Here is a 23,295-nt window from a genome sequence, read left to right on the forward strand (position 1 = left end):
ATTAATAGGATGATTTTGTACAAAATAATTCTTTTTTAAGTAGGACCTCCCACAGAAAGCACAGCCCCCTTCTCCAGGCCCGATGTCCCCGGAGGGGGCTGGGGTGATCGCCCTTTGACCTGTAGGTGGTCCACGGTCCATGTGTCCAACGGTCACAGGTGTCACTATGAGGATGAACAGCCTACACTACTACTCAGAAAACTAGACCCGGGGACCCGAGCCGGGACGTCCCAACACCACAGAACTCCTGAAGGATGGAAGGAACTCATGGATTTTCAGAAAAGTTTCAGATAATCAGCTCGACTCATGAAAACACCTTGAGGTGGTTAGAGATGGTGTCTGTTTCCACTGAGGTACAAACCTGCAGCAGATTTAGAATCTGTCTATATTACAAGTAATTTGCATAATTAAAGCAATTAAGGGAGCAACATATCATGGCAATTAGAAATGCATCAAACTCGGAAAGTTGTACCAAAGAGAGCTTCAATATGAAACAATAACCCTCTGAGAACGAAGCCCACGGCCCCTGGGGCTCCCGACCTGGCTGCGTGGGCACCCGTCCCCCAAGCCTCCGCCACGCTCAGCCTGATGGCCTTTGCACACACTCATCTCATTTTCCGTAGCCTGAGTCTGTTTTCCTTGTCCCGCTTCTTGAGAATAAGGATGAATTGGTTGAAAAAGTGCTCCTGGTCCTTCCGTTTCTGGACAAGTCGAAACCTCTGATCCCGGCCGTACTTCTCAGCAAACTCCTTAAATGTGGTCCTGAAAGACCAAAAGCATCCTGAGACCCCTTCCTGGAAAAGAGCGGGTCCTGGTGCTCTGAGTACCTCCTGCCCGAGCTCAGGGTGGGGAGCTCCCTCTTCCAGACCTGGGAGCAGGACCCTTGGCAGGAGGACAGCAGGAGGACGGACAGAAGGAACAGCGCTGGGCCTCCGACACCCCCTGCCTGCTCCCTTCTCTGGCTGTTATTCCCCACTGGGCCCAGCAGGGGCCTGAGCCACGTAACTCACACACGTGCCCATCTCTGCATCCAACTGGTCCGTGGGCATGAGCCTGGCCTCGCCTGCCTCCTGGGCCCGGTGGCACCCCGAGTTGCTCGCTGCCCGCCCCCATCACCGCTCCGGCCACACAGGTCTTCTGTGCCCTGCTCTCACTGTGCCCCAACTTGCCATGGTCTTCGCGTATGCTGTTCCCTCTGCATGGCACACCCTTCCCTCACTTCTTCACTCGTTGTGTAAAGCCCTCTCCTCATTAGATGTCAGCACCGGCCTGTCTTCCTCAGGGAAACTCGCCTTATCTACGGGTCAGAGAACTGGGTATCATTTTGATGAGCCTCAATTGTGCAATGTTACTCGCCTCTCCCTGCTCGAGTAGAAGTGTGTTAACTGCTTTGTTTTCTATGGAGCATCTCGAATGTCTAAGCCCAGTGGCCGGCATGTGCTCAGCACCCAAATACTGACTGAATCCATGATTGCCAGGCTAGGGAGTCCCCTGTAAGAAACTCAGTGGCACCAGCCAGGCTCGGCCAGAGCGGGTGGGGCAGCTCAAAGGGCAGAAGGGGTGGACGTGGCTTTGCAGACAAATGGAACCTTTGCCAGCAGCGGCTCCCCGTGGCTTCTTCTTCTCCCAGGCCGGAGCTCGAAGCCGGTGGTTGGGACAGCTCCAGGCGGTGGAGGAGGGGTGGGGAGGCGGGAGGGGAGGGCTGAGGAGCCAGTCCCTGCAGACGCTTCCGCCTGCCTTCTGCTGGCAGAGAGCTGGGCTGGAGCTGCAGGAGGGGCCCTAGGTGAGTAGAAACATGCTCGCCCTGTGCCCGGGGGAGGCTTCTCGCTCCTCCTATTTCTCTTTGTGGAGAAATTTATATTTCACGGCAGACATTTAATTGTTGCATTAAATTACTATAACTTAATGGTTCTTTTTTTATACGCGAATAACGAGATTACACTGACATGGCTGTTAGGAGACAAGATGAATAATCCGCAGGCCCATCCTCACTGCTGTCACTAAACCATGAGTCTCGATCCTTCCTCACCAGGCACTGCTCTCCTCCCTGCACGCTCCGGGATTCCACTTGCTAGACGCTTCCGGAGGAGAGAAAACGCTTCTCTCTGGTTTTCAACTTTCTCAGTTCGTTCTTTCCTTCTTTTCCCTCCCTCCCTCCCTCCTTCCTTCTATGATTTCACAATTGCCATGAGGTGTGACTAACACACACTTAATTGAGCTTCCATCACCGACCTTCTTGGGAAAAGTAAGATGCTGAGAGACACAGGGGGCTTGTTATTTTGGTCGCGTGTCTAGGGGGAGCCTGAGCATCTTCAATCGGGGGCTGGGCGGAGCCCCTTCTAGAGAGGTCCTATTCTGGTCACCTCTGAAAAGAAGTGTCCCTGAAAAGAAAAAAGAAAACTCCGACCCTTTAGCCGTGCCCAAGGGGACAGCCTGGCTTACTGCTGACCCTGGTGGACCGTCCAGTGAGCCTGGGGAAGTCCTCTGAGTCACCTGCACTGCGTGTCCCTTTCCCCTGGGGACGTGGCCACCCACAGTTGAAGGAGGTGGCCGCTGTGGCCAGAGCACCAGTCCGCCAGCCCACGGGGAGGTCCCCGGAGGCTCCTCTCCCCTCTCCAAGACTCCGAGAGCTGGGCAGGGCTGGGATCTGGCCCTGGACTATCCCCACGGCTAGGATCAGAGCCAGGATGACTGGAGGTGGGGCTGAGGGTACTCAGGACGCCTGCGCTGAGCCCGCTGGCGACCAGTGGGCGGCAGGGAGAACTGTCCCTAGGACGCCTGAGAAATGGCAGGAAGAGAATGTAAAGAAGATCTGAAAAGGGTTTTGAACTAAAAACTCGTTTTATAATTATAAAAGTAATATATGCCCAGTGTACACTTCTAAAACATAGCAGGCAATTAAATCTAGTTTCAAAGAAGAGTAACTTCATTTCTACCACTGATTTTCCTTCTCTGTGTGTGTAATCTTTTTTGTAATTGCTGAATACATTCTGAACATTTCTCCTTTGCCTCCATAACGTATTCACGGGAGGAGGACTAGGTTGGCTATTGTTAACAGTTTACCAGTGGTTGGACAGAGACTATCAGCTGATTGTCTTCACAGGCAGCACCAGTGAGTGACGGGAGCTCTCCGGGACCTTCCAGGCACCGTGTGTCCTGCCTACATGAAGGCCCACACGCCATCCTCCCAGTGGCCCGTGAAGCAGGGCAGCTACACCCCCTCAGATCAAGACACCTGAGCTGTCAAGGTCCAGTGCCTGACCCTGCAGCGGGGGCCGAGGATGGGCAGGGCTGCTGTGCACCGAGGCAGGGGCTCTAGATCCAGCTCCCCCTCCCACCCAGGGTCACCAGCTGGGGGGACAGAGCAAAGCCGCGGCCAGAACCCGGAGTTCTCATAGAAAATCACAGTTTACAAATCACGAGGCCCACGTTGGCTTTCCGAGGTCAGCATTTGGTGATGCGGATAATTCATGGGAATTTTTTCCCAGTCAGAAAGTATCTACCCTTTAAGTAGCCGAAGAAGTTTTCTGAGGCCTATGTAACCAACACTAAATTATATTATCCAATTATTGGCCAATGAATTAACCAATTGTTGATCAAAATGTAGATGCCTACATCTGCATGGAAGGCAAACATCAATTAATGTTCATTTAAATATGATTTATTTATGCATTATTATTAAAAATGCATGATGTCAGCCTTATTATTAAAAATTATAATGTGTAAATGTCCATTTAAAAATAATGTCCCAATTTAAAATAAAAATACATCAAAATCAACCATTTTTTGCTCATAAAAGTTATGCTTGTATAATTAAGTAGTTCTAGTGCATTAAGTTTTAAATGTCAATTAAAGTTAATTTTAAAGTTGAGTTCAGCTTATGTATTCTTCTAGTTTCTAACATCGTTTTCATATTAGTTTGTTTTATTTCATGGGAATAATGCCTGATTATCTTAGGTGAGGTTGACAGCCAAGTTCACTCGGGCCCTTTGCTGGTGTGGAGTGTCTGCACTTCACACTCTGGACAGCTGCCCAGGCGTGTGGAACCCAGGGGCTGGTGGGGTTTATTTTGCTGTTGCTGTGTATCGTTTGTTTTGCATTTGTACTCCTCCATCATTAGATCAGGGGAATTAGGCCCCACCTCACGAGGGCTGACCTATTGATGAGTTATTTTGGCCTTGGAGTCAGGGCTGCTGACGTGTGGAAAACCACCACGTAAGGTGGACAGAGCTACTGGGGTGCCTTTGGTTAGCAAGCAGGGCTGGGAGGTTTGTTCACGGCCAGCACAGAGGAGAAGGGCTGCCCACTCCAAAATTACACGTTTGATGTCTATGGAACATAGGTCACATGATTTAACCCAAAGACCCCTTACAAAATTTGGTAAATTTCCAGCCCCAGAAATTGCCTGGCCTTAACTCACTTTCCATACCTGGGTGAGAGTTTAGATTCCTCTAGAAGTTTTTTGAATTCTTCTTTGGCTAGCAGCAATTTGCTTTTCTTTTCCTTGTATTCTTCTTTTATTCTTGTCTTGACAAACTGTTCAAATATCTTAAGACACACACAAAAGAGAACTATTACAAGAATGCATACCAGAAATGAACCCTTGTGCTTCAAACATGACACAAAAACACAGCAAGAATCTGAGATAAGCCTGTCTTTTTCACAGTTGCTGGAGCTACAAACTAGAGCCTTTAATCTGGCCTCTCCATGAAAACAAGTGTCTGGACAATTACACCTGCTTTCCCACGAGGCCAGTGTGCTTCTCCATGTCCAGGCACCATCTGGGGGCCGAACACTGAATCAGCCTGCTTAGGAATCCTGGGTATGAGTGGGCGGCCCTCTCTAGAGGTGTGGTGGGTGCGGTGGACAGTTTGGAAATCCCAGCTCCAGCGCTCCAATGTTTCTTGTTTTGGAACCTCCTGAGCAGCACTTACCTGCGTGCATTGTCTCACCACCTTTCACATCCTGGCCAGCAACACCATGTCACACGAGAGTCTGTACTTTGTTCTAGTAACCCCTATGGCCATGTAACTGGCATTTGAGTCTCCAAAATGACTTTGAACGTGTGAAAAGAAAGTCAACCCAGCATCTCTGGTTTCCCACACTCTAGTCTTCAAGGAGACCGACTTGTGAACAAGGGTCTGGTTCCCCAGGGGCTCCTGTGGGCAAGGTGAGCCTCTCCTTGGTGTCATGGAAACACCCAGTGAGGAGACCCGACCACCGGGCACTGCACTCCCACTCCCCAGCTTGATGAGAATGGGCTTTGAAGGCCACGTCAACAGGAAAACCAGACCCTTAGCCTAAAGGATATGGATATTGTCTGGTAGGCAAATCCATCCAAGACCCCGGAAAGGTTTCTCTTGGGTACTGGCGGCCGACATGACAAAACGCCCCCAGGGAATCCTTCTTTGCAGTAGACCATAGAGTGAGCCTCCCTTGCTTGGATTAAGACCGCTCATTGTTCTAATATCAGAAAATTGTCATTTGTAGACTAAAGCCAAAGGGAGGTGGAGACAGCTGTTTCATTCCCAAAGCTCTCCAAGCCTCGAAAACATTAAAAGGAGAATAAACTGGGGAAAATTTAGATGTGTGGATGAACGCAGATAAAAAGATCAACAAAAAGCCCACATCTGGTCCTATTAGGCCAATGAATAGCAATTCTGTACCAACCCAATCAGTGGCCACTGCAGATACTGGAATCTGAGCCAAGAGCTCAGGGCATCTCCTGCCCTCCTGCCGAGGACATGGAACCAGGAAGTGGCGACTCGGCCGAAACCCCATCACTCCCCTGCAGAATGGGTCTCCCGGCTCTGCCTGACGGTTTCAGTTTCCATTTCAGTCACGGCCAGCCTTTACAGGAGTATAAATACAAAATGCTACTCGCCTCCTGAAGAATCATCAGCAAAATGAAATATTCAAGAACAGGCCTTAGACGGAGAGCGTGCATATACATTTAAGTAAGAATATGATCGGCTTATTTCACCTTCAAGGCAAGTGGTAATGTAACTCTCCAGTTCTTTTGTAATTTAAGCTAATAAAAAAGGTAAATGTAGGGTTATGATACAAATAAAAGCGTGTGGGTCCATCGTTAGTCAGAGTTTTGCTCTATTAATTTTAAATCTGGATAGAAGCCCTGGCTGGTGGTGGGGTCAGAGTTGGCGAGAAAGACCTCCTTCTCTCTCTGCCTGGAACCATTTATCCCTCTAATCAGATTTTGCTCTGTCCTCTGCCTTTGCTCTGCTGCTTTATTTATGCCGCTATAATTTAATGTAACACGTTTTTTTCCCCTCCTCTTTAACAAATTACACCAGTTTTATTCAAAATGGGGCACGACTTTTAAAAAGAGAGACCACTGGCCATTATCTTGTCACGGCGTGTTCTAGTGAAATAAGATGGAACACTCTGTGTTACCATAGAAACAGGTCTGATCAGCGCTCCCAGGACCCCTGCTCTCTATTTCGGCTCATTCACATTTCTGCAGACCCCGTGGAAGGATGGATGCGGTGTACACACCATGAGCCTCGGCTTTTCCCATGAACACTACGTTACAGTAGGCCCCACACAGAGTCCCTGTCTGGTGCTTGCCAGCCCAATTCATTCATAAATAGGACTGTGTTTTCTGAATGGGGCCCAAATATTGTTTCCTTCATCAGTTCAGCTTCAGCCCCGTGCCTCTTAGAAACTACAACACTGTCGATTTGCGGGGGTGGGGTTTCTCTTACGATGCAGGCATTTAATCTGAGGCCTCTCTGGTGCTGAAGTGCATCAGCTACGGGGAGCCTGCTTCCTCCTCCTCCTTGTGGGGCTCTGGGACCACACTCTGGTATGAACACAGGCCTGATGTTTCCTCTGCGTGATTTCACAGGGACGTCTGAGGGCCTCCCACCAAACGGCGGGCTCTGGCTGTGAGCTGACCTTCTAGTCTGATCTGTCTGCCCCGAGAGCACCCTGGCAGTCACAGCCCATCCCGGTCAGCACCTGTCTCTCTCACCGGGGCTGTGGGAGTCCAGCCCCCCTGCTCCCGTGGGTGAGTCTTGTGCCATGACCACCCCCCAGACACCCGGAGGGCAGGAGACCCTGCCCTGCCCAAGAGTCTGGTCCATTCCGGGCAAACAGCGCCCTGAGCTCCCTGACATCTGAGAGACGGGGCTTAAGCAATGAATCATCAGCTCGGCTTTTCCTGGGGGTGTGGTGGGAAGGGTCTTACTTCTTCACTTCTTCAACTTCCTTTAAAGAGGCTGATGGCCTCTAAAACCATCCATGGACTAGAGATGGAACAGCGTGGATCACGACAGTCAGTGAGACGGAGTCCACAGCTGTGCTGATCATTATCTGTTACGGTTTAAAGTGATCTTGTCACCAAAATAAACGGGCTTCTCTCAGGTCACAGCTGGAGAGTTGAACTTTGTGATTTGTAATAGGGCAACAAAAGGGTGAGATATTACCAATGATTAAAATCACCGAGTTTCCTCGGCTGTGGGGAAAACAGATATAAAACACGCAAACACAAAGCAAGGCCCTGCCCGCTTGGCCTGCATTGAGCCCCTTGGTCTACACCTAAGGGAATTTCACGAGTTGATGACAGAATTGAAAATAAAACTGCACTCTCCATCCTCCTGGCCCGGGCTTTCCCAGACCCGACTGTCTGAAATCAGATGGATGCCGCCAGGGCCGTGACATCGTGGGTGAGATGACCCTCGTGGGCTTGTGTCTCCAGTGATGGCACCTGGCCACCCACTTTCCACATGTATCTGCTCTGCACTCAGAGGGCAGAGGGAGGGAGACGCATGATTGGGGCGGGAACAGAGATGCAGACGCAGAATCTGGATCCTTCTGGAATTTATCTAGGGGCCCTTCTTGGATGTGCTCCAGGAGCTACCAGATCCTGGCAGGGCTGTGAAAGCTCAAGCGTCCCCACCGGTCAGCACAGCCCGTCCCTCTGTCTGCTTAATCCGGGAGACAGTTCTGGCTCCGTGACTTGACTTCTCAACAAGCCAGGGCGGACCCCTGTCAAGTGTCCATTTAAAATGACCTCCAGGCCAGCTATCTCGAATCCATTCTTGCTTTTCTGGGGACCCACTTTCTAGAAAAGTCCATCCTTTACTTTTGCTACTATTGTTCCCTGGACCCTCTCCTATTTCACTTTTATTATATCAGATCTTAAGCCTTTTTAATACGGCCATCCAGGATGTGGTTCATGTTCCCCAAAGCTGAGTTTTCACCTCTGTATTTGCCTCATGGGGTCATGAGCAGGCGGTTTGCCAAGAGCAGGTACCAGGTAGCCTCCCGCTGCACCCGCGGCTCTTCCCGTTCACAAGCTCACGGGCCAGCAATCAATTCTCACAGCTTCCCCACTGACACGGCAAAGATGACAGGCACCTGCTCGTCCGCAGAGCTCTCAGGACGGAGCATCACTTTAACTCCGCGTCCTCGAGTCCATCACCCCACCTCCTACCACCTTACCTGTTTCCGCTCCTCGGAATTTAGCAGCAGATAGCGCGGATCAAACACGATTTTATGTAATTCTTTCTCCCAGGTAGAAAACGCTGACACCTGAAGAAAGATAGTCAATAGAGTTGCTTTTAGCATCTCATGCTGAGCCTGGAGTCGCACTGAAATGATCAATGGTGAGAAACAGCACTAAGGCACCAGGGGTTCAGGGACGTAGCATCATTTAAATGTGTTCAACTTGCCAAACTTCTAAGAAAATCACTATTTAGAGCATTTGAAAATCTAATTTCTAGACTCACGACACTACTTCCTCCCTGGATATCTTCCAGAGCCATGTGTCCTGATCTAAAACCCCAACTATGCCTGTGAAGCTGGGACATTCTGAAATGTCACATTGTGAAAGGAGATATTTGTAAAAGTTTTCAGGACACCGCAGGTCGTAACAGAGGACAGTATTGTAGAAATAATCAGAGTTTGGCACAATTTTAATTGATTTTTGATCAACATTTAAACCTTTTTTACGTAGGTCACCTTTTTTAACAAACTACCCTACTTTCTAATAGTTTTAGATTTACAGAAAACTTGCAAAAATATTATGAAGCTACCGTCTACCCCATACCCAGTTTCCTATATTGCTGACATCTTAATGTTAGTATGCTAGCTGTGTCTACACAATTATTAACAGGAGTCCACACCTTACTCAGGCTTCTTTAGACTTTGCCTATTTTTTTTTTTTCTGTCCCAGGATTCCACGTAGGACACCACATCACATGTAGTCTCATGTCTCCTCGGGCTCCTCTGGGCTGTACAGTTTCTCACTCTCCTCGGTTTCGATGACCTTAATAGTTCTGAGGAGTACTGGTCAGGTATTTTGTGACATGTGCCTCTGCTGGGATTTGTCTCAGTTTTTCTCTTGGTTCGACCAGGGCGGTGGTTCTGGGGAGGAAGACCCCAGAAAATGTGCCCTTCTTGTCACATCCTATCAAGGTCCATCCTGTCAACGTAACTTATCAGAGCTGATGTTGACCTTGACTGACCAGCTGAGGTCTTTCCTCTATGAATTTATTCTTTTTCCCCTATCCCATGCTGTCCTCTTTGGAGGGAAGTCACAATGTATAGCCCACACTTAAGTGGTCCGGCTCCACCTCCTGAGATGGGAGTATCTGTATAAGTTCCTTGGCATTCTTCTGGATGGGATATTTGTCCATTCTCTCCCATTTACTTATTTGTTCAATCATTTGTTTATATCAATATGACTCATGGATATTTATTTCATACTTCGGGTTATAATCTAACATGATTATCGATTTGCTCCTGGTTTGGCTGTTGTGGTTGGCTCCTGTGTCCCTGGGACATTCCCCATCGTTTTGTTTTCTGGGCCCTTCAAGATGCTCCAGGGTCACCTCATATCGCTCCTACCTTGGCCCTAGAATCAGCATTCTCTAAGAAACCCTGGTCCCTCTTATTGGAGACCCGGGTGCTGGGTGAGCTCATTGCTGCTGGGATGTTGTTGATCCAGACTCTCTCAGCTGATGGAGCAGTGAGACAGTTAAGTCATCCAAAAATAATTTATTCATTTAAAAGCACTGACCAAATATTGACTGTGCCTTAGGCCCCATGCTGGGTGCTGAAGGTTCACAGAAAATAAATCAAGGCCACTGACATCAGGAGGCCCACGGTCCAGGGTGAGGCAGAAAGCTAACTCAGGATCTCCTGGGGGGCATTAGTGTCCTTCCAGAGACATGCCCAGGAGTCAAGGGGACACAGAGAAGGGCCTGGGGAGAAGTTGTCTCGAATACTGACTGTGCTGAAACTGGGCCCACGAAGGGCCTGGGAGGTGTTGAGGAGGAACTGTCTGTGGGGCGAAGGCCAGGCTCCAGGAACGGTGGGGAATGTGGGGATTACAAGGGGGGAACGTGGTTGGGATGAAGGAGGCTATGAGGGCTGGGAAGAGGCAGGAGAGACGGGAAGAGGCAGGAGAGACGGGCAGAGCAGATGCGCAGGACACTCCCAGACCTACTTAGGAACCAGGGCCTCGTCTGGAGAGCAACGGGAGAAGAGCCAGATGTGATGTGTATCTAACAGCCTGGGTAGGGGAGGGACTCCCGGGACGTGGGGAGGTGAAGCCAATAGGCAGTTTACAAAAACAAGATCCCTTCACATTCTTACTTTTGAGCAGGTTAAAATATTTCTGGTAGAGATATTATTTCAATAGGAATTGTGCTTTGCTTTGTGCATGATAACATAACGATTTTTCAAAATTGACAATTCCTATCTTCAATAATAAAAATTAAAGCCCTTTTTAATACTCATGAGCTCTTTTATCAGGCAGGGTGACCCAAACTCCAAGCAGGGATTTTTTTCAGTTGACTAAAAACATGGTGAAATTTTGACACGTTACAGGGATTGGGGGTAGGGGCTCTGGAAAAGCATCAGGGCAGAATGATTTCTCTGTTTTTTGAGAGCTGACACTTGACCACGTGAGCCTTAGGGTGGATATGGAGAGAAGGAATGGCCAACTTCAATACAGCCCAATCAGATGGGCATCTATCCACCATGTAGAGACCTGTAAACCCCTCCAAGGTCCTCGTTTTGTAAGGAAGGCCAACGATTGTTAAGAATTGGTGTCACATAACTGACTCCACCAGCTTGTTGAGAAGTTCTGGGGTTCTAGGTGGATAATAAACTACATTAAACAAATTAATATACTGTCCTTGCCTCCAGAGGAATTTACAATCTGTATACAAGGCAAGATGAGCCATCTCCCCAGTGACTGTAATTTGTGATAAAACAGACGTCGTCACATAACCTGACAGCCACACTAACAGATGCTCTTGAGGTTCAGAGGAGGGTGGCAGTTCTGGACAGAGGGGCAGCCCGGGCTCGGAACCTGTGACAGAGGCTGGAGAAGAGGGGAAGTCTGGACAGTCGAGTGTGAAACAGGGCCCGTCACTGCCTGTGGGTGGACACAGCCTTGTCGGTGAGGCAGACTCTTCCCAAAGAAGGACCCTGATGACTGTCGTTCCCTCGACCGTGAGACTCACTCTTGATGGAAGCCCAGCCTCCCTGGACCTGTGTCCCCACGGTCACGTTGTCTGGTAGGTTCATTCCATGGGGCAGGGGCTGAGGCCTCCCCTTTCTTGCTGGAGGCCTGCGGGGAGCCATTCTCCACTCCTGGGGTCCCCAAGTTCTCCACGGTGGGCCCTCCACAATAGGTTGTCTTCCTTAAAGCCAGTGGGAGAATCTCTATATATGAGACCCAATCTTACATAACATGGTGTCACACCGACATGGGGGTGACCCCCCATCCTATTCGGGGTCCTGCCCACTCTCAGGAGAGGGGGTTATTCAAGATGTGTGCCCCGGGGTGGGAGGCTTGGGGCCACCCTAGAACTCTGAGCACACAGCAGGTCCCCAGGACAAATGCATGTTCTTGCCTCTAACTTGGCCTTCGTTTCTCAACAGCGATCTCCATCCCTTGTCTGCCTAACAGTCCTTTGAATCTGTGACATTTTACACGTGATTTGGTCCAGGATCGTGGAATTCTAAAGCCAATTTTAGACCCTTTCCTGCAGAAGTCCCGTCCTTCCTTCCCTGCAGCCTGACCACGTCGTGTAGCGCTTCCGTCTCCCTTCCTGGGCCGTGTTCTGTGCTGTATACATCATCTCCTGACACTTGGCAACTATTCCATCTCAGGGTGCTGACACCAGGTGACTCTGTGCCGTGGGTGAAGGTCAGCACTACTTGTCTTGGTGAGAGTGTGTTTGGACACTGTCCCGGCCCGTGCTTCTGGCCTCTGGTTAATACTCATGCAGAGCTTTATTTAACTCCCCTCTGGAACATCACCCGCTATGGGCTGGGAATTGGGAGACATGGGCAGCGGGTCCCTTGAGCTGTACTGGAGGCCAGCCTCCTGCAGTCTTGTGCTTCTCCTGCTGGCAGACTCTCCTCTGATTCATCCTCAGTGTCTGAATTGTGTTCCCTGCCATTTCTACAACAGAAGACACCAGAGCTGGTGGTTTGAAACACAGGCACAGAGAAGGAGCGGCAGCGTGGACTGGCCAGGGCGCAGTTCCCAAACCTGGACAGATGCCGCCATAAAGTGGAAACTGTCAGCAGGTGTCCACTCCCGGCATTGGTCCGAGGCTGCCGCCTGGCTGGCTAACACGTGGGCATCCCATGTGGCACTGTCTGCACCTACAGGTGTCACTGCTGGAGGGATGACAGTTCCAACGAGGCTGTAGATCAAAGCGGAGACACTGGTACCCTCTCTGTGGCCACATAAACCAGGCCCTTCCTGTCATAGCTGTTGTCAAGGGTCTCCCCAAAATATAACCTTGTTTTAAAACCCCAGAGAATCGTGCCAGCACAAGTAGCAAAATGACCACCTCATCCTTGTCACCTTAGGGGGTGGTCATCTCCTGCCTGGACGACCACAGTGGCCTCCTGACGGCTCCCTGTCCCCCAGCGTCATTTTCCCTTGACCCGCAGCCCCCATCTTTCCAAGAGCCCTCAGACCAACAGGTCGGCCACTCGGCCAGCACCCAGGCCTCTTGGGTCTGGCCCCAGCTGTCCACCCAGCATCCTGTCCTGTCCAGCTGAGCGGCCCTGAGTGCCCCCCACCAGCGAGGGTCCCCAATGGTGCCCATGCCGGGCGGCTGACCCCTCCAACCCCTCCACCCACGGGGCACGGCAGGGTGACGCCCTCTCGGAAGCCACCACGAGGTGACCCTTCCCCGGATGACACCGGTTCCAACCTCAGCCCCCACCTTCACGGAAACCTCTCCGAAGGCCAAGGAGTGGATCCTGTGTTGCTCCTGGGGAAAGGGACTCCGTTAAGTAACGTGCTTTGAGAGCGTTGGGTCAAGGCTAAAAAGCGAGATAATAACGCAAGTCCCGTGGGTGCCACGGGGCCATGGCCATCCCCTCGGGCTCCTGCCCCCAGGCTGGGCACCCAAAGGAGGCAGGCATGCTTCATCTCTGAAACCAAAGGCGGTTTTGAGTGCTTGTCAACCCTTGGGTCACAGAAAAGGCCAGGAGCCGAAGGACGAGAGGAAGGCACCCGTCTGCCTGTCTGTCTGCCTGCACGTGCTGGTCGGACCCTCGGCTGGCATCCTCTCTCCCTTCCTATCACCTCTGGTGTCTCCTGGTCTCAGGGAAACGGACCAAGGCCTCAGCCGGGAGGTGCGAAGGCCTCTCTCACCTGGGAAGGGGAGAAGCAGGTGCGGGAGTTCTGAGGGGGCACGAGGCCACTGGGGGGGGAACCCGACATGCTGAGCTGTGCAAGAGGCCCAGTGGCCCCTGAAGACGGTCCCTGAATCTCCCTCCAGCCTGAGCCCACTGCCCTCTGCTTCCAGGGGCCAGAGAACGTGGCCACAGCCCCTCCGTGCATTTGCCCAAGACTGCCCTCCTGGCTTCTCTACCTCCAGCCTCCACCTGTGCCCCAACACCACCTCCCTCCGTCGGCGCTCACCCCACCCCTCCCGAGCCCAGACCCCCTCCCTGCCCACTAGCTCTCCCCACGGGGCCGCCCCTCCTGAGCGCCCAGGCCCCACCCCCCTGGCGCCGCGGGTCACGTGTGAGGATGCGCCCAGCAGCCTCCGGTTCTCTGCTCCATCCTCCACGCCGCCTGCAGTCTCCGCTGATGGCAGGTGGCGTGTTGCTTGTAATTAGCACTCACGCCATTACCCTCTCTATCCAATTTCCTGGAACGCACAGCTGTGTCTTCTATTTCTGGTTCTGGAGCTCCTGACAATTAAAGGCGGCCTGAGGTGGACACAGCACAGGATGAAGTGAGCAGACTGTGCTCCTGGTTCATCCTGGGCGGGAGGCGGTGTCATCTCCGGAATCATCTAGAAGCAGCCGCAAGAAGGGAGCTTGGGTGACGGCGGCGCGTTGGGGAGGTGATGCCAGGCATGCAGGACACTGACACATGGAGGGACAAGAACCAAGGACGGTGCCTAAATGGGCAGGTGGCCCCTGGGGGCCGCAGGGCGCCGTGTCCCCAGGGAACCGTGGAGACTCATGTAGAACACGCTGGAATCTGCCTGCAATTCATCCCACTGAAGGCGGGGAAGTGGGGGTTTACCTCTGCTCCCACCCTCCCTGGTGGAGCGCTGCCCCTGGAGATACTCAATCCCTAAATTTAGAGGGGGGAGTGGTCGGCATGTGGAAGGTTCCCCTGAGCCCAGGTGAGCCAGGTGACCCACAGGTGATCCAGAAGTGAGAAAGGGGCTGCGTACTTCCCCCAAACTCTGGGATGTGTCGATTCCCACCCTCAACTCCTAGTGCTCATGGTATTTTGCTAATTTTGGTGCTTTTTTTTTGTATTTTGATTTGATAAATAAAATTTTGCAGTTATTCCACCGTATCTCAGCTAATTTTACTTACTTTTCTTTCACATTAGGGATAGTTATAACCCCTTTCTAGGCATCATAGTGGGTGGCCCACAACTCCCCCAAGGTCATCTTCATGATTAGACTGCCATCTACTCACTAATAGAGAGGTGACCACAGTAATATCTGCAGAGCTGAATCTCCAAAGGCCATGAGAGTTAATTCAGGAATAGAAAAACCACAGCATAGAAACCAAGAGAAAACCCAAATCAAAGGTAAAGAAGAATGAGATTCAAAAAATAATAAATAGTAAATATTTATACTTCTTACTATTCATTGCTGGTGGAGCACACTGGTCAAACACCGCTGGGAGAATACATTGTAAGAAAATGACTTTTTCCAAAGCAATTTGGTAATACAGGTCAAATGTTGACAGCGTGTAGGAAACAATCCTACACACAAAAAAACCCCAACATTAATGCATCGATATGGTCATCAGAGTATTATTTAAACCAGCAAAACTGGGCAATAAACTAAATAAATGAAAAAAGGGATTTTTGAACTGACAATGAATTGACAACTATACCCTCATCAAAAATGTTTCCAAAGGTTTATAGTAATATTTTAAAAATGGGTAAAGGGAGAAAACAGTATACAAATGTATAAGTTAGGTTGAACCTTATGAAATTGACTATATTAAAAAACTTTGGTTCAGCCATGTTCAACTACAGTTCAATCTTGGTTATACTATATAATGCAAATGTTTATTTTTGTTATTTCTTTAAAATCTGTTTTTAGAAAGAAAGACTGGAAGGAAATGTACCCATTGATGATAATAATTGGGGTAGGGCTTCAGGTGATCTTTTTTCTTATTTCTATTCTTTGTATTTTGCCACTTTCCTATAATGAGCATGTGTTCTTTTGAGAGCACGATTTTATTTTATTAGTTGTATGTGCCTGGTGAGGCTTTGAAGAGCTGCCATCGGAACACGAAGCAGATAAGCTTCCCAAGGAGCAAAGATTCACCTCGTGGAAGAGACCCTGCTGGTGTCCACAACTCAAGAGCTACAGCTCAGGCACCTCACCTCCAGAGCCGTCTCGCCTGTGATGTGTACCTGCACCTGCGGGTGACCGAAACCCTCCCTCATATGTCTTGGCCCATGTGCCACTACAGCTCCAGGCAACACCACTTATGCATCTGAGTGAAGGAGCACTGGACATCCCCCACCAGGGAGGGGGTCTTCCTGCCACATGGGAGAAGATAGAGCTTCCCCGATGGTGGGAGGACACCTGGTAAAGAACCCCTCCTTCATTTGGACCAACTTTGCACCAAAAACCTCATGGTGGATGACTGTCTTAGTGCAGAGAGAGACCACCGTGGCTGGGCTGGCGAGGGCCTGTGGCCTGTGAGTTCCATATTTCAACACAGACTTGGACCTAAGTCCAGGGGTCTCAGCTGCAGAGCTGGCCACTGTGCCAGTCAGTCTCCCCAAGGCTGCCCGCTGCTGGGAAGCTGGCTGGGGGTCACCTGCAGAGGGACCCTGGAGTGCCTGAATCAAGGTCCAGGGTTATGGAAGAGTCTTTCTTTCTCGGCACCTGGGAAAGCCACTTCCAAGGGATACTTTGCAGAAGGAAGACCTTCAACAAAATGTCTCTACTGCATTTATCTAAATAGACAGGGTTAAATTAATCCTCTGCCACTCAATGAATCCTGCCTCTTTATCGACCAAAGTTTAAAGAAAGCTCCACTGTGGTTTATACTAGTGAAACAATATAAAAACAAAACCTTCCACCTACATATTTCAAAACCACAAAACCGAAGGCCCCTTCCCCAAGCCATAATCCCCATGGAATGCCCCAATCCACGCCCTTTTTAAATGACTAGAAATCCACAAACCTAGGGCCATCATTCTATAGGCACATGAGTTTCTGAGCTGAAGCCCTGAACAAATGCAATAAAAAAATCTTATTAATCACCCAACCTATGAAAAAAGTGACCTTTCTCGGCCTCCTTTTTAAGCAACTGGAAATCTGATGGGCTTAGCTATCAACTCCTCTTGAGCATGTGTAACTCATAAAATCTGCTGGCACACTTTATAAAGTCCAAAAGTCATAAATGCTGGCTTTGCTTTACGACATCAGCAGTGCATTCAGGTTGGCCTTTCTATTCATGAGCAGCATACGGGCTTCTTCTGAAACCCTTGTAAGATAGGGGTCTAGCCTCACCCCAGTCTCTCTCCAGAAAAAACGCAGAGCACTGGAGTTGGTGCCTCCCATTCCCAGGGTGTTTTTGCTGAGGCTCATGCATGAGTACCTATGGAATGGGTGGGTGAATGGAATCACCCACCTCAACGAGATAAGAACACACTGAAAATCTCCTTAGTAAAACTGCTCAGCTGAGGCCACTGGGATACATTCAGAGACTCACACCCTTGGGAAGGAGAGGGAGGCGTCTCCGGCAGCCCTAATCTCCCATGTGGGTTAGTCTGATGTTGTGCTGGTAAGATGGGCCTGGTTGGTTTCCAAAACAAAGAGGTGGAAAACTCAGACATTGATGAGATGGATGCTGCATATATTTCTCAAATGCTCACAACGCAGTCACGTCTCACAGAGGATGGGCCATGTCTCCCAGTTAATTCCACTGGGACAGAATGGCTGGGTCCATTCAGATACTCGGAATTATGAATATTTCTGCACTGTCCTTGCAATCAGAAGAGGTGTGGCAGCAAAACTCGGGAGTGTTCCTCCCAGTGGGTTTGCAGAAGAGAATCGTATTCTCAGTGGCTCTGAGGGCAGAGGAATCTGCTTTATCACATTCACGTGAGTGATCCCATAAGCCCTGTCGTGCAGAGGTTCTGGGGCCACACGAGTGGGGGAGAAGGAAACCGAAACAGCAGCTGCTCCAGGAGATAAACCCCCTTATCCAGGCTCATAGGCCCACTCCGGGATCAGTGCTGGGCCGGCCCGGGGCACGTGCAGCAAGACCAGAGCTCGGACACGAAGGGAGTCCTGGGAAATCATTGAGCGACTCCTGGGGGCCAGGCCCTGGGAACCCAACGGCGCATTGGAGAGTCCTGCGTCTCCAGGAGCTGCGAGTCCGCATGGTGACTTGGTGATGTGGAAGGGACGCAGAGCAGCTGTGGGCATCATGTGTCAGCTGGGGAGCCAGGGAGGCGAGGGAGGGAGGGCCTCCCAGGGAAGGGACCCCGTGCCAAGAGTGGAAGGTGGGTGAGGGGGGCTGTGAGACAGCTGAGGGCGGCCACCAGGGATGGTGACCAGTGGTGACACTGGGTACGAGACTCCAGAACCAGGAGGACACTGACAGCCACGGAATAAGCAACCCCGTCGAGTGGCAGTGACGACATCTAAATGGAGTCAAAGCCCCGTTGGCAGAATCCTCCCGGGGTGGCTGGAGAAGGGAATGCGGGCACTGGACCCATTTCTCCGCTGTAGGAACAGAGGGGCTGGACGGCCAGAGCTCGGAGCCCCGGCCTGTGTTCCTGGCCTCCTCTCCTTAGCCAGGTAGTGACACTGGCTTTGTCTGCACGTCTTTGCTGTTGAAGTGGGAAGGCTGAGAATGGGGCGTGGGCCAAGCAATGGGCGAAGGGAGAGGTCGGCCGGAGCCCTTTCCCAACTGCCACACGGAGTCTTCGGTGGGTCGGGCAGGGAGCCTACACCACACACACAAACACACAAACACAAGCATGTACACACAGGTGCACACACACACATATACACAGAGACACACTTCTCACAAGAGAGTCAGTTGTTGCAAGGCTATTTCATCCTGCAGGATTTGTTTAATCAAATCATCTCTATGTCTTGATAAAAAAAAAAAGGAAAGTTGCAGGGGGACGGAGTCTTTTTTAAAAAATAAAAATTTAGCCAAGTAAATATAGTTTTAAAAATTATGTCTTTTTACAAAAACACGTCCTCCATCTACACCAGGGACCACTCCAGTGTGCGTGTCTGTTCACGGCCTTCCCATTTTGCACTTCTGGGTTACTCGGCATATATGTGAATAGAGGCTTAATCCATTGCATTGCAGTTTTAAGCTCACAAGCCTACTTTTCCTTCCAGGTCCTCGCGCCAAGGGCTGTATTTTGTTTTTGAGTGAGTCTCTAGATAGTTAGAGCGATGCATGCATTAAAATTCATGGTGCAGAGGAAAAGAGGTCTCCCACGGAAGGTGCATGAGATAATCTCCTTCTTACTCCTAATTCTTAAGCGCTGGCACCGTTTAAGTTTCCCTGTAGCCCCAGGGCCTCAACGTGCCCAGGTGCCAGCGCTGCTCAGACCCACTGCTCTGGGGGAGAGGAGGTCTCCCCAGGCCGCCCCCCCCACCCCAGTTCCCAGCTGCACCTGCTCTGGGAGAGGCCGCGCAGGAAGCAGCCTTGGGTGGGTACTGACTGCAGAGGGAATTTGCTTTTGAATTCCCAAGGCCATTTACAGTGTTCATTATAATTATCATTACACACCAGTTCCTAGTACTGCCTTCTGCGTTCGGTCTCATTTTATGAAGAAATCCAACTGGGCTAAACTATTGTATCGGGCTCATTTTATACCCAAAAGCCAAAACAGGAACTAAAAGTCATTGGAAGGAGATTCAATTATAAACTCTTTTTTCCTCCTCAATTCAAAATGAGATTCAGAAGTCAACTACAATTAAGACATCCCAGGTGTACGAAAATCGTTGGGTTGATCCAGAGGTGTATGAGTCCCTCCCCCAAGTGAAGAGGAGGGCTCGTCCCTCAGGGGGTGTGGACCCCGGAAGCCAGCAGGGCTCCAGCAGGAAGCCCATCAACACAGACCAATCATTTTTCCACATGGCCCCGGGGACCGTCCCTTCCAGGTGACCCACACCTGTTCACCTCTCAGCCACTTCCTTGGACAGGTGGTGACAGCTACCCCGTGATGCATCACACCCTTCAAAGCCTCCTTTCCCTTTTAGGAAAAGAGGCAGGATCCATTTTCCTTTGCTTTGGCCTCACATTACGTGGCCCCTGAATGTCAGGCAGCGTGATTGCGGGCTCGGTGAGGAAGGGGAGGGGGCTTGGGCTGGGGGACAGTAGCTCAGCCACTCCCACTGAGGGGCGCTATCATGTGACATCCTTACCCCTCTCTCCAGGAGCATGTCTCGGAAGTGGGTCACTCGCTCCTCCAGGGGCAGAAGGATCTGGGGCGGCGGCGTCTTGGCACCCGTGTCTTTTCTCTCCGCCTCCTCGGGCCCGGGACTCACATGGCCTTCCGTCCTTCAGGGCACAAGACACAGAGAGTCAAACGTGACCTTGGAGACCCAACTGCTTCTCACTGCAAGCTCTCAAAACCCTCTGGGTAACCCTGTAAGGGGCAAAGATTCTTTGGACACATTGCAAAGCCTGGAACAGTCAGCCCAGCAGAGATTCTGCTCTTGGGATGCAAACAGCTCTGCTGCCTTTGGGGCAGAAAGTTGAGACTGAAGCCCTAACAGGATGGACACTCTCGGGAGGAAAGGCAGCGCTGGGAGCCCGAGGGCCGAGGGCACCCGCTGGGCCACCAGGAAGGAGGCTGTGAGTCCCTCACTGTTTCACCGCCAGAGACCAGACGTCACCCGAGGGAACGGAGCGAGCCTGTCACTTGAACCAAGCGGTGGAGCTTCAACCTGGTTCCGCTTTTGTTTTTAGATACTGTTTCATTTCGGATAAATGCATGGAAGACATTTATGGGGAGACTATTCTATCCACACTCAGGGGACAGAAAACATTGTCCCGACATCTAACCTGCGAGGGAGATTTCAGTGACAGCGGGGAGACGGGATGCCACCTGGGCGATCTGCACAGGGATGGGGACAGCTGGGAAACGTGAGCCCAGAGACAGTCCGTCCCCCTCCACAGGGGTGGCCGCAGCCATGGCCCGGACACAAGGGGCAGGGAGGAGGAGGGCCCAGCGTGGGCCCAGGGCAGGGGCCAGGCAGGGCGGCGGGGAGGAAGGAGAGAGCCTGCTTTTACGAAGCACCAGCTCGGCAACGTGCATCCTTTTCTCTAACTGGCCATTTGACAGATCTCTTTATGGTTCGACACCTTCTTCTGAAAGCATCTGGAAACCTTCTAAAGCACCTTGACTTTTGCTGCTGGAAGAAGTCATCTGGCCAAATGCAGACGTGTTACCCCCACTACTGTCCCTCTTGCTCCCCAACCTGGGAGCGGGGTCTGCCCAGCCCCACCCCCAGTCTCCTCCCAGGCAGTCTGTTCTCAGCCAGGATGCACAGACTGGACCTCCACCGCCTAGAGAGCAGCCCTGCTTAGACACCCAGACCCCTCTGCGGGGCCTCCTCCTGGCCTAGCCCTGCCCCACCAGGACCAGGGCCCCGGGCAGAGACTTCAACAGGCTGGTGCAAACCTGACCCTGAGGCCACCTTTCTGATATGCCCTCAGGTTAAGTGAGGATGTCGAACCTAAAGAGCCGCCCGCTGGGAAGCACCGGGACTTAGTGTCTCCTGCCTCCGGGACAGCGTCCTAAGTGCTTGGAGGTCCAGAACAGCAGGGCACACACACACTTCAAAAGCCTGGCGCTTCCCTCCATCTTTGCAAAACCAACCTCAACCCGGGAATCGCAGGGTTGAAGGTGCTCACGCCACGCACAGCCGGGTTTTCTGATGTAGGTCAAGATCAGGGCTCAGGCCCAGGTGGTTTGTTCCTGGGGGACAGTGGCAGTGTCTGGAGACATCTGTGGTTGTCACCACTGGGAAGGTGCTCCGGCACATAGGAACAGAGGCCAGTGATGCACAGGATGATCTGGGCACATCTGCACTCCCGCATTTTGGGAGAAGGAGATGGACCGTTCAGGTCATACAGTCACTTAATGGCTCAACCAGGACAGTCCCATCTCCTGACACCCACCAGATCTGCAGCTTTTCCACCTCTGTCCAGGGTGCTGTGAAAATATGCAGGTTACCAATTTGGGGATGTGATGAGAAGGTGGTATCCCATGTGCTACGTCTAACAAGGGTTTTCACGCATCAGGGTTATAACGTGGGTTAATCCAACCTCATACCAAATGTGCAAAGAAAAAAACCTGCTTGCTCAGCCTATTAGGGAATCTTATTTATAGACCAACTACTGCAGGAGAACTTACATTCTTCGCTTCTTATGCAATTATGTGGAATTTTAAAAAAAGAAAATTACCAGTGGATTTGCCATTGAATCACACTCCAAAGGGTATAATTAGGATTTCTTTGTAATAAATTTTCATCAGTTAAAAATAGAAGTGTGGAAACAAGCCTCGCATTGTTGTAACTTGAAATAAGATTAATAGGAACATTGTGAGTGCGGCAATGATCACGGATTACAGCTTATTCCACAAAATATTGTGTTCAGAACCACTGGACACCTTCCAGACTGCAAAGCTATCGGTTCAATTAGAATTAATCAAAAGCAAATGAAAACTTGCTAAATATATTTTCAATATTCTTATGGCTGAAAAATTTTGGTACAAAAAGTAAATTCTGGGAGGAGCTTCAAGATGGCAGAAGAGTAAGACGCGGAGATCACCTTCCTCCCCACAAATACATCAGAAATACATCTACACGTGGAACAGCTCCTACAGAACACCTACTGAACGCTGGCAGAAGACCTCAGACTTCCCAAAAGGCAAGAAACTCCCCACGTACCTGGGTAGGGCCAAAGAAAAAAAGAAAAAACAGAGATAAAAGAATAGGGACGGGACCTGCACCTCTGGGAGGGAGCCGTGAAAGAGGAAAGGTTCCCACACACTTAGAAGCCCCTTCGCGGGCGGAGACGGGGGGGCTGGGCGCGGGGGGGAAGCTTCGGAACCGCGGAGGAGACCGCAGCCACAGGGGTGCGGAGGGCAAAGCAGAGAGATACCCGCACAGAGGATCGGGGCCGACTGGCACTCACCAGCCCGAGAGGCTTGTCTGCTCACCCACCGGGGTGGGTGGGGCTGGGAGCTGAAGCTCGGGCTTCGGTCGGAGCGCAGGGAGAGGACTGGGGTTGGCGGCGTGAACACAGCCTGAAGGGAGTTAGTGCGCCACGGGTGGCCGGGAGGGAGTCCGGGGAAAAGTCTGGAGCTGCCTAAGAGGCAAGAGAACATTGTTTTGGGGTGCGCGAAGAGAGGGGATTCAGAGCGCCGCCTAAAGGAGATCCAGAGACGGGCGCGAGGCGCGGCTGAAAGCGCGGACCCCAGAGACGGGCGTGGGACGCTGGGGCTGCTGCTGCCACCAAGAAGCCTGTGTGCGAGCGCAGGTCACTCTCCACACCTCCCCTCCCGGGAGCCTGTGCAGCCCGTCACTGCTGGGGTCCCGGGATCCAGGGACAACTTCCCCGGGAGAACGCACGGCGCGCCTCGGGCTGGTGCAACGTCACGCTGGCCTCCGCCGATGCACGCTCGCCCCGCCTCCGTGCCCCTCCTCCCCCCCGGCCTGAGTGAGCCAGAGCCACCGAATCAGCGGCTCCTTTAACCCTGTCCTCTCTGAGAGAAGAACAGACGCCCTCCGGCGACCTACACGCAGAGGC

The 23,295-nt window shown here is 51.4% G+C and overlaps 1 protein-coding gene across 1 annotated transcript in view; it reads right to left on the reverse strand.

Annotated features, from left to right (window-relative positions):
• Positions 1-605: 605 nt before the first annotated feature.
• The window catches only part of TCERG1L (transcription elongation regulator 1 like), a gene marked incomplete at both ends in the record, with an annotated part of 206,071 nt that continues 183,381 nt past the window's right edge, over positions 606-23,295 (reverse strand). Inside the window, 4 exons of the mRNA XM_082611132.1 lie at positions 606-762; positions 4,430-4,548; positions 8,464-8,553; positions 19,902-20,037. Of these exons, the coding sequence (XP_082467258.1) occupies positions 606-762; positions 4,430-4,548; positions 8,464-8,553; positions 19,902-20,037 (502 nt within the window). The remainder of the gene's footprint in view (positions 763-4,429; positions 4,549-8,463; positions 8,554-19,901; positions 20,038-23,295) is intronic.

Source organism: Mesoplodon mirus, assembly GCF_964341445.2.
Source record: "Mesoplodon mirus genome assembly, chromosome: 2".
NCBI classification, from domain to species: domain Eukaryota; kingdom Metazoa; phylum Chordata; class Mammalia; order Artiodactyla; family Ziphiidae; genus Mesoplodon; species Mesoplodon mirus.